The sequence below is a fragment of the Schistocerca nitens genome, chromosome 2 (genome assembly GCF_023898315.1).
Source record: "Schistocerca nitens isolate TAMUIC-IGC-003100 chromosome 2, iqSchNite1.1, whole genome shotgun sequence".
NCBI lineage: Eukaryota > Metazoa > Arthropoda > Insecta > Orthoptera > Acrididae > Schistocerca > Schistocerca nitens.
In genome coordinates, this window is record NC_064615.1 from 317,227,890 (window position 1) to 317,239,962 (window position 12,073).

The following is a 12,073-nucleotide window of genomic DNA, read 5'->3' on the forward strand; positions in this document are numbered from 1 at the left end:
TAACAAATCAGATTTAACTAATAAGTGAAACATACAGTTTCATGGAATCATAAACTGTGAATTTGTAATAGTACATGGAGAGAATTTATGGGATCAACAATGGGAAGAAGTTTATCAAGGACGCACAGTAGATGAGAAATTTTATACTAGCCAACAAATGTTCTTACAATATTATGAATTTCAGTTTTCCTTTACAATGGATCAGGAGCATGTCACTCCTACTCATCAGATAAATGTGTACCAGCCATTTCAAATGCAAATGTTTTCAAACACAGTTCCATTGTATAAATATTGTGATAAACAGTAACTCAGTTCATTGTGGATAAAGTCTTTAAAAATCTGTGTAACACTTATTTTATCCTAATTAATAATGTTTTGTCTATTTCTAATTAGATCTGTTTCTGCAGTTAAGAAATAATAGTGAAGTATTCATACAAAGCAGTAATTACAGACTACATGAAAGATTCATTGAAGTATCTAAGTTCATCCACCATCACAACTGATGATAAAAGCATAGAAAACAGATCTACTGACATATTCAAGATATTTTATTATCATGTGTCATTTATACAAATGTGTAAAAATACTTTTACAAATAGTACATAAATAAATAGATAAATAAATAAATAGAAACACATAACACAATAAATAAATAAATAAATAGAAACATGTAACACATTTAGTCCTGAACTGATTTCAGTGTACAAAATAAAATGCAACACACTAGAGCTGGTTAATGTAACCAGGCCTCATTTGCACTGAGTGAGCAGGTACAATGCTTGTTTCAGAGAATCATTATAATCATTTCAGGACTTAACAACTGTAGGCGGTGGTTGGAGCATAGATTTGGCTGCTCGTGTTAACTTCTGTGATACAAGATAAGCAATGTGACTGGAGCGGCGCCAAATAAATTCGCGAGTCTTATCATGGTTGTCAGCACTCTCAACTCGCACCTGTGAAATTAACATATATGATTAACCCACTTTTTGTATAGTAAATGCACTGTCTGACAAAAAATGTGAGGCCACCAGAAGGGGAGGACAAACTGAAACTTCATGAGTTAAGAGGGTATTTGATGTTATTTCTGTGGTTACAAAACTGAATCAAGTTCACTAAGAATTTGGCAGTAAGAGCTCACTTATCACTATGACATAGCATCCCCTTCTGGCCTGGATGCATGCCCTGATTCAGTTGGGAGGGGTGTCATAAATCCTTGTATCTCTCCTGAGGCAAGCTGGCCCACTACTATTGTAACTGGTCCTTGATGTGCTGGGTACTGGTACTGGGACAGAGATGACACCCAAGCTGGCCCTATACATGTAACATTGGGGCTGATCTGGGGATCTTGCTGGCCATAGGAGTACCTCACATCTTGCAGACAGTTCAGGGAGATGTGTCGTGTGTTGATGGGCAATTTTCTGTTGAAAAATGGCACCACATTACTGTTGCATGAGAGGTAACACATGAGGATGTAGGGTGTCCCCGATGTACTGTTGTGCTATTATAGTTAGCCTCAATCGCTAGAAGCTCTAACTTGAGGTCATACTCAATAGTTGCTCACACTGTGATGCCAGGGGTACCACAACTGTGCCTCTCCAAAACGTTGTAATAATGGAACCTCTCCCCAGGTCACTAACAAACTCACTGAAAAGGGTCATCAGTGATTAAGCAGAACCACAATTCAGCACTGAACACGATATGACACTGTCCTCAGCAGTTATTGCTTTCTGGTCATGGCACCACTCTTAACGCAGACGTTTGTGGCGAGCACAGGTATCTCCTGAAGGAGGAATGGCAAGTGTTAGAAATAAAAATTGTGGAGCAGCCACAAGTCACATACAATTTTAGCTGACATGTGCCACTAGAGAAAAGTGAGCATCTTCAGAAATTTAATATCCAAGGGCCACAATTTTAATAGCACCTTGTTGTATTGTGGGGTTATCAGCCTACACAAGGGACAGTAATTCCAAAGACCGACTGCTGCTAATCTCCGAGCTATGGTGCAGGATTAGACAGAATAGAATGTTGTGGAGAGTCCATTATTTGTTCTCAGGTGGCAGATTCAGATGTCAAGGGTTACAATGTGCTTGGTGCACAATATATTGATCTTCCCTTGTAGTGGTCAGATGTAGTTGACTGGAACCTTGACAGGAATATGTTTGTCCTTATGTTCCTATGCAGTCCAACATCGGGCCACTGTCATATCTGAATGCCCTCCAAATTTGGATGTTGCATGAACCGACCTGCCGGCCAAATGGAGACCAACAATAAGGCCTCTTTTAAACTCTATCAAGTGTTCATAATGCTGTGTCACACAAGTGTGTTGCATCTCAATGTCCTTCAAATTGATCACTCAACATCTGATGCTGTTCATGCGCCTCATATACCCTACCAGGCCTGATAACAATACTAAACACAAAAAGCACTAAGGTACTCTTATGGCCATTCTAACTGTCACTGACACTACCTGTCACTAATCATTTACATACCTGCTAATGGTGTGTATGTGTACAAAGATACAATGACATTCAGACATGTCTTCTGGGTGCTTCACTATTTTTGTCAGGCAGTCTGCGTTACTTTCACAGAGTCTTTTCCTGTTGATCATTTACTTACATATGTATAAAAAGTTAAAATGGTAATAAGAAAGATAATGCAAATATCCTCAATTTACTTAGGTTTTTTTAAATTAGTGGTTAATTATTTGGATGCAAGATGATTGGCTAGGGAGCTGATGTTGAAATCAGTGTAAGAGACAGGGGATGAAAAGTGAAAAACATATTTCAAACTCATCAGCCATACTCATTTGTGTTCAGTTTTCCCATGCAATCATACCAGGTGCATTGCTCACAATTTAGATCATCATACCTGTTTTGGTTGAAGTACCCTGATTGAATGCAGAGTTGCTGCGCCACCATTCATTATCCTTAAATTTAATTTTCCGGACATTTCTGTTGTTGTGGCAACAGCACTACGAATGTCTTTCTTGGCTCCTCTCCCAAACTGTAAATAAATATGTTAAGATTAGCTGCATATTCTTATTTGTTCCAATAAAAAAAAGTTAGAAATGAGAAGTTAAAGTTTTCCAACGAAATTTCTTGCCTTATGAACAACAAATAGCTATTATCAATCTTTTCTTATTTTAAGTACCATCATTATCTGTTTTCTCATTGTGTAATGTGGTCTTCAGGATTTAGATATAAGCTTAATTCTTCAGTGTCCAGCACAATGTGTTTAGAAGGCTGTTACTCACACCAAATGTCTAGAGGTAAACATTAAGGCTATGAAACTATGACATATTCCCATTTCTGAATTTTTAAATTGTGTTTCATTCTTTGTGTCTTAGATTACACTTTGTAAAAGTCTGGCCACCTCATTCCTTATACATCTTACCAACTATATGCTGACTCATAAGTACTTTTCATTCAAAGGAGGAATATAAAAACAAATCTGTAACACAGCCATGGGAACCTGCATGGCACCCTCCAATGCCAAGCATTCTATAGTCCATCTAGAGTAAACCTTCCTACCTTTCCAAAACTATCAAACCCTAGTCTGGTTCACGTTCATTGATGATATCTTTATTATGTCTTAAGGCCTAGACACCCTATCCACATTCCTTCACAACCTCAACACATTCTCTCCCATCCATTTTAACTGTCCTCTTCTACCCAATGTGCCACCTTCCTGGGCATTAACCTCTCTGATGGTTCCATTCACACCTCTGTCCACACTAAACCAACTGACCACCAATGATACCTGTATTTTGACAGCTGCCACCCCTTCCACACCAAAAAATCCCTGCCATGCAGCATAGCCAGCCATGAACAATGTACGCTGAGTGTTGAGAATCCCTTGGTCAGTATGCTAAAGATCTCACAGAGGCCTTTACAGACAAGTATAGTCCCCAAACCTAGTCTACAAACAAATTTCTCATGCCATGTCCTCATACACCCCAATCCTTGCACCACCACAAGAATCCACTGCAGAGGGTGCCTCCCTCATCACCCAATATCATCCTGGACTGGAGCAACTGAAGCATATCCTTCATTAGGGCTTTGATTATCTCTCATCATGCCCTGGAATGGTGGACATCTTACCCAAGATCCTTCCCACTCTTCCTAAAGTGGTGTTCTGTTGCACATCCAACCTACGCAACATCCTAGCCCATTTCTATGCCACTCTCATTCAAAACCCCTTGCCACAAGGATCATGTCCTGGTGGCAGACCATGGAGTAAGACCTGCTCAATCCACTCAACCATCACCACCTACTCCAGGCCTGTCACAGGCTTACCCTACCCTATCAGAGGCAGGACTACCTGTGAAAACAATCATGTAATACACCAACTCTCCTGTAAACAGTGTGTAGCTTCTTTTTTTGGCATGACTACCACCTGCCAATCCACCAGGATGAACAGCCACAGCCAAACTATTGCTAAGAACAAAGTTGACTGCCCATTGGCATGACATGCAGCTGAGCACAAAATGCTCAATTTCAATAGCTGCTTCACAATTTTGGCCATCTGGATCCATCTCGCCATCACCAGCTTCTCTGAACTACATAGAAGGAAGCTATCCTTACAACACATCCTCTCTCCTGTAAACATCCTAGCCTCAGTCTCTGGTAACCACTGTCCTCACACCCTCCACTTAACAATTTCTCCTTCATCCATTCTGTCACTTCTCCAAATTCACATCATCTTCAGCAGGTGCTGCTCCCCACCAGCTCCAACAACTGTGCATTACATGCCTAGCCCATGTATCTGTCACCCCTCCGACCTCTCAATCCACTATCCACCCGATCTGACACTATCTCCACCACAACCGTCTATCTGCTGAAATGCATCACTGGCAATGTTCATTCACCTGGCACCATGCAGGGACATAGACATGCGTGTGTGTATTTTACACTAGCTCACAAAAGGATTACTCTGAAAGATAGCAAGTTTACTTCTTTTCGGTAATCTAACTTATTGTCACTAAAGTAAGTTTGTTTACATACGATTGAGACTATACCTAATCCTTCGTAAATGTGTTTTCTTGTTTTTCTGAAATTTAATTTGACTTATTCTCGCTAAAGTAAGATTTTTACCATGAGTGAAAAGTGCCTGACATGCTGTAGAATTGTTAGCTCTGGGGTTTGGTGTGATGGGTGCAGTAGTATTTTCCATTGGGGTGACTGTAGTGGTGTGGGAAATGGGGAAGTGGATCAGACTCATCAGTGGTTCTGTAGGATATGCAGTAGAGATAGGAAAATAGTGGAACAGCAGGGGAAAATTGCTGCCCTTCAGGCACAGTTAGAGCAGGCTAGGGAAGATCTGAACAGGTAAAGGAGGGAGAAGGTTAAAGAGAGGCGGGAAGTGGCAACAGGTAACAGGAGTAACAGACCTAGAACTTTGTCAGACAGCTTTGTGGTGAATGTGAAGAATAAATTTGACCTGTTGCTTCAGTTAGAAGCAGAGGTAGGTGTAGAGAGGGCACAACAAACTTTCAGTAGAAAATTGAATAAGAATGTAGGGAAGTCAGCAAAGAGAAAGAAAGTTTTGTTGTTAGGTAGTTCACATGCCAGAGGTGTAGGCCAACTTTTGCAGGACCAGTTAGGATCAGAATACCAGGTCACAAATTTTTTGAAACCAAGTGCTGGCCTGGGTCAGGTGACAGAGGATTTAGGTTCACTCTGTAAAGATTTTACCAAGGAAGACACTGTGATTATTCTGGGTGAGCCGGGCAATAGTATTGACAGAGATCATGGGTACAATATAGAGTGTGACCTGGCAAAGATTGCATCAGCAACAAGACATACCAGTGTTGAGTTTGCATCTGTTCTGAGACACCATAACCAACCTCATTTAAACTCTTCTGTCGGGAGAGTTAATTAGGAGTTGGAACGGCTGCTTGGGTCGGGTGTGGGGTCACATGGTTTGGTTCCTGTTGATTCTCTCAGTAGGTGGGATTATACTAGACATGGCCTACACTTCAACAGGAAAGGGAAGGGTAAACTGGCTGGGCTAATAGAAGGAAATGTAGGGGGGGGGGGGGGGGGAGGCACTGCCATGGGTGGTAGTATACCAGTGGTCATAGGTGTTGGAGCAGCACCTTTTTTAGGATAGGTAGGACAGAATGAAGTCAAGTTCTGAGAGAAGTAAAGATTGAAACAAACCTTCAGTTTGATAAAGAAGTCAAACAGCATAATCCTGGCACATTGGATCAGCGAACACAGCTGTTGGTTAAAAATTTACAGCAATCAGCAGAAATTTTATTTCCACCCGATTTCATCTTGGTAAATGTGAAATGCCAACTATCTTTAGTGCATCAAAATATTCGAAGGCTTAGAAGTAAAATTAATGAACTACTTCTGTGCATTGATGAATTAGAGTCATCAAACCCAGTTGATATAATCTGCCTCTCTGAACATCATGTGACCACTGGTATAGATATGTTAAACCTTACAGAATTTAAGTTAGCCTCCTACTTCTGTAGACAAAATACAGAGAAAGAAGGCATTGCCACATTTGTTAAAAACAGTTTTAAATTTAAGAATATTGACATTAATAAATTTTGCTTAGAGCAGCACTTAGAAGCATGTACAACAGAGATAGCATTCCATAATAGGTCCTTTATAATAATAGCCATATACAGAGCACCTTCAGGAAATTTCAACCTGTTTATAAACGGTCTTGAAGATTTGTTATCTCATCTAAAATTAAAAAACAAAGAACCAGTGGTTGCTGGTGATTTTAATATAGATGTCCTGAAAAACACCATCGGTGAACAGTTACGGAAATCAGTTGCATTGTCATTCAATTTAATTTCTACTGTAAATTTCCTAACGAGGGTATACAAATGTCTAAGACTGCCATCGATAATATATTTATAGAAAATTCTAGGCAGCTAAGCAACATTACAAAACCAGTAGTAAATGGGCTATCTGACCATGACATGCAACACCTAACATTAAAGTTTGAAAATTGTCAGGGTAAAACATCTATCAGAACTGAATACAGAAGGCCAATAAAACAGTCAAAAACTGAGAAATTTAGGAGATTGCTCAAAGAAATTAATTGAACGAAAGTTTACAGCATCCAAGACACAAATGGAAAATACAAAACATTCATTAATAAAGTTAGCACCTTATTTGAAAATTGTTTTCCCCTGAAGGTAACTCAAATTAAGCAGAAGTCTAATAAGATACCATGGATCACACAAGGTATAAAGATATCATGTGAGACAAAAACGAAACTCTACCTGATACGTAGGGACACCCTTGATACTAGCATTATAGCTCATTCCAAAAATTACTGCAAAATATTGAAGAAGGTTATCCAGAAATCTAAACACCTGCATTATGAGAAGAAGATAAATACATCCAGCAATAAAATAAAAACAATATGGGATATAGTTAAGTCAGACACAGGTAGGACCAGAAATGAGGAGGAACAAAGTTGCTCTAAAAATAAAATGAAACCCTGGTAACAAATGCGTGTTGTGTTGCAAACCATTTAAACAAGTATTTTGTCTCTGTTACTGATAGCATGGGGTGGTCAGGTTCAGTAAATAATGCAATGGAATATCTGAGACCAGAGCACATGAGCAATCTCAGTAAAATGCAATTGACACTTACTTCACCCAAAGAAATAGAATCCATCATAAAGTCCTTGAAATTAAAGCATTCTAGTGGTTATGATAACATATCAACAAAGTTAATAAAAGAATGTTCATGTGAGCTTGGTCATACCTTAAGTTATTTGTTTAATCAATCACTTGTCAAAGGAACATTCCCAGACTGGCTGAAATATGCTGAAGTTATACCTCTCCACAAGAAAGGGGACAAAGAAATGCCGTCAAATTACCGACCGCTCTCACTTTTGCCAGCTTTTTCAAAAATCTTTGAAAAGGTTATGTTCAAGCATCTACTTAAGCACCTTAGTGAAAATAACATACTGTCAAAGTCACAGTTTGGGTTTCTTAAGGGTTCTGATGTTGAGAAAGCTATTTACACTTACAGCAAAAATATCCTTAATTCATTGGACAACAAATTAGAGGCAACTGGCATATTCTGTGACCTGTCAAAGCTGTTTGACTGTGTGAATCACAGCATTATTTTAAGTGAATAAAAATATTATGGTGTCACTGGTAGTGCTGCAAAGTGGTTTCAGTCATATCTTACTAATGGAAAACAAAGGGTGTCATTACATAACACTGCAGCAGTAGGCAATCAGACATCATCTGACTGGGAAGAAATTACATGTGGTGTTCCCCAAGGTTCCATACTAGGTCCACTACTGTTTCTTGTGGATATTAATGACCTGTCATCTGTTACATTACCAGATGCCACAGATGCCAAGTTTGTCTTATTTGCAGATGATACAAACATTGCAATAAATAGTAAATCAAATATAAATTTAGAATGGGCAGCCAATCAAATTTTTACTGACATTAATAAGTGGTTCATTGCCAATTCACTGTCATTAAACTTTGAAAAGACCCAATATATGCAGTTCAGAACTTCCAAGAGATTTCCTTCTGATGTGTGTATAAAATATGATGACATGGAAATAGGAGACGTTGAGAGTGTAAAGTTCTTGGGATTACAACTTGATAATAAATTCAGTTGGGAGCAACAAAATAATGAACTGCTAAAGTACCTAAACAAGTCTGTGTTTGCAATGCGAATGATGTCAGACATAGGAGATCATCATAATCATCAGCTATCTGCTATATTAACAGGTCCTTTGCCTCTCCATTTTCTGCGATCCATTGCTTCCTTCTTAAGGCTGCTGTATGTTGTACCGTCCATCATGTCATCCAGTATCTGGAATCTCTTCCTTCCTCACTTCCTTTTCCCTTCTACATAACCTTCTAAAACTGTTTTTATCAGTCCGTCATTCTTTCTTAATATATGCTCAATCCAATTTCTTTTTCTTCTCTTTATTACATCTAGTAACTGTCTTTTCTCTCCCACTCTTCTCAGTACCTCTTCATTTTTTACTCTGTCCATCCAACTTATTCTTTCCATCTTCCACCATGTCCAGATCTCAAAAGCCTCCAGCCTATCTCTGTCTTTTTTTCTCATAGTCCATGTTTCAGCGCCATATAGAAGAACACTCCATACAAGACATTTTATGAGTCTCTTTCTGAGTTCTCTGTCCAAACTGCTGCAGAAGATTCTCCTTTTCTTATAAAACGCCTCTTTTGCCATTGCTATCTTTGTTTTAATTTCCGTGGTGCACTTCCAGTCGGGGTCTATCCTGCTTCCAAGATACTTAAAATTTTGCACCTGTTCTAGTGTTTCTCCATTCAGCACAATTTTTATTTCCTTATTTCCTCCTATTGCCAATACTTTTGTTTTATTTGTGTTAATTTTCATTCCATATTTTTTTCCGTTAGTTGCAATGGTGTCCACCAAATCCTGTAATTCTTTTTCCCCTGTGGCTAGAAGGACCATGTCATCAGCAAATCTCAAGCACCCTACTCTTCTTCCTCCAATTTCTACTCCTTTGTCATCTAATGAGCATTGGTCAATCATATTTTCCAAGTACAGGTTGAAAAGAGTAGGTGGTAAACAGCATCCTTGTCTTACTCCTTTCCCTACTCTGATCCAGTTTGTACTTTCTCCTCTCACTTTAACTGAAACTTTTTGATTAAGGTATAATGAGTTTATAAGTCTTCTGGTTTTCCAGTCCACTCTCTTTTCCCTCATAATAGTCGCCAGCTTGTCCCAAACCACATTGTCAAATGCCTTTTCTAAATCGATGAAGCACATATATAGGTCTCTTCCTTTTTCAATAAACCTTTCTCCCAAGATTCGTAGGAGCCCTACTGCATCTCTGGTGCCCGTATTACGTCTAAAGCCAAACTGCTCCTCGCCAAGATTCTCCTCTATTACTTTTTCAAGTCTTTTATTAATTATTTTTAACATCACTTTGGCTGCATGTGAAATGAGGCTGATTGTCCTGTGCATAGGAGACATAAATATAAAAAACTGGAATATTTTGCTTATTTTCACTCCATTATGTCATATGGTATCACATTTTGGGCTAACTCCACAAACAGAAAAAAAATTTAGAGTACAGAAGCGTATAATAAGAGTAATGAGTAGTGCAAATCCAAGAACATCATGTCGAAACCTATTCAAAGAATTGGGCATATTAACCACAGCTTCTCAGTATATTTATTCCTTAATGAAGTTTGTTGTCAATAATACATCTCTTTTTCCAACTAACTGCTTAGTACACAGTATCAATACTAGGAATAAGAACAATATACATAAAGATTTAAAATCACTTACTCTTGCCCAGAAAGAAGCCCAGTATTCAGCAACACATATTTTTAATAAGTTACCAGCAATCATTAAGAGTTTAGTTTCAGACAAGGCACAATTTAAACATAGTTTAAAAGAATTTTTGGTGGGAAATTCCTTCTATTCCATCCATGAGTTTCTCAACAAGTGCAGTAGACCTTTTTAATGAAAATTTATTATACTTTAATTTTTGAGAATACTTGGTTGTAACAGCCAAATAACTACCGACTGTGTGAATGATGGATGTATGGAAAGCAGATGTAAGTCTTAAGTCTGTAAATAGTGGAAGTTTAATTTTAAATCTTGTACATAATCTGACTGTTCTTAACTGAGGATCACTGAAATAAATAATTTACTTTAATTTTTGACAGTACTTGGTTGTAATAGCCAAGAAACTAGGAAATGTCTGAATGATGGATTTAATGAAAGCAGATGTAAGTATTAAACCTGTAAATATTAGAAGTTTAAATTTAATTCATGTACATCATTTTACTGTTTATTGAATGAGGATCATTAAAATTAATGAAACTCAAGTTTTTCTAATAACATTTTTGTAATGTGTTTATCTGACACGTTTCACACCCAGGAGGATTCACTCTTTTATGGATGTATGGAATGAATAATTAATCTAATCTAATCTAATATAACATTCACTCAATGCTTCTGCTTGTTGATGATTGAAAGACTTTAATCCAAAAGTATTTATGTTAGGATCATTTGTAGACAAAAACCTTGACAGAAATGTACCAATTGGCATGTATTGTAGCAATGCCTTCTCAGGGGACATTTTGTTGTTGTTTTTCTGTTATAAATGTCCATACAATTTGTCATAATGTTGTACAGTGATATTAGTAGAACATACTTTTAGATTATTACTTACTTCTCGTTCAACTTTAAGCATCAGAGGTCCCAGACTGAAGCGTGATTTTACAGTTGTGTGAGAGCTCATCATATTGACTGTTACATCTCCATCACGTTTTATGGAAGCAAGGCCATAGAGAGTTGCACGTGTTGGAGGTCTGTTGGATTTAGTCTGTGAAAGAAAGAGTTCAAGTTTGATAATTTATTATAACAGACAGGGCATAGTGCTATAATTTTAAAGTAAAATGTGCTATGTAATGAAATTTCTTCTGACCAAACTTCATTGTAAATTACTGATATTTTATGAGAGCTCAGACAAAGAAGTGAAAGATAACAATGGACATATTAACAGAATCTGAACCTGATGGATAATTCCATTCAATGCAGTTTTGACATTTGTTGCAAATGTATCTGTTGCAATATACTAAGAATACATTGATCCTCCTATAACAGAGTATGATTGCAGATCTTGTCATGCAATACTTTTCTAGTCAGACATATGTCAACCAGATTTTCTATAAAAGCAGTTAACACATTTTTCATGTCATCCTGTGAAAACAGGCTCACAATGCTACTGCTCTTCTCATGTGACATGTAATACCTCTTTTGATACCTTCCACAGCTCCACAGTATCTCAATCAGTGATAAAACCTATTTCATCAAAAGAGATAAATTCCTGGTATGAACCACAATGTATATCAGCTGGTGTGCTAACATACTATTTTTTTCATGTTAGCACAAAAACTACTGAACTGCCAGTGAGATTTAAGTCACAAATGAGGTTGCTTACACTGTGCTTGGTTCATCACATGGATTATTTAGAGGCTTCATCCCAATGCCAGTACCTCATAACATTACGACAGAAATTTACTTGAACATACATGTTTAGTACCCACAACCCATCTGGCTTC

General features: G+C 37.8%; 1 protein-coding gene across 1 annotated transcript in view; it reads right to left on the minus strand.

Annotated features, from left to right (window-relative positions):
• Positions 1-641: 641 nt before the first annotated feature.
• The window catches only part of LOC126236092 (uncharacterized), a gene marked incomplete at its 5' end in the record, with an annotated part of 65,705 nt that continues 54,273 nt past the window's right edge, over positions 642-12,073 (minus strand). The window contains 3 exons of the mRNA XM_049945161.1: positions 642-953; positions 2,869-3,003; positions 11,182-11,334. Coding sequence (XP_049801118.1) covers positions 807-953; positions 2,869-3,003; positions 11,182-11,334 — 435 coding nt within the window. The remainder of the gene's footprint in view (positions 954-2,868; positions 3,004-11,181; positions 11,335-12,073) is intronic.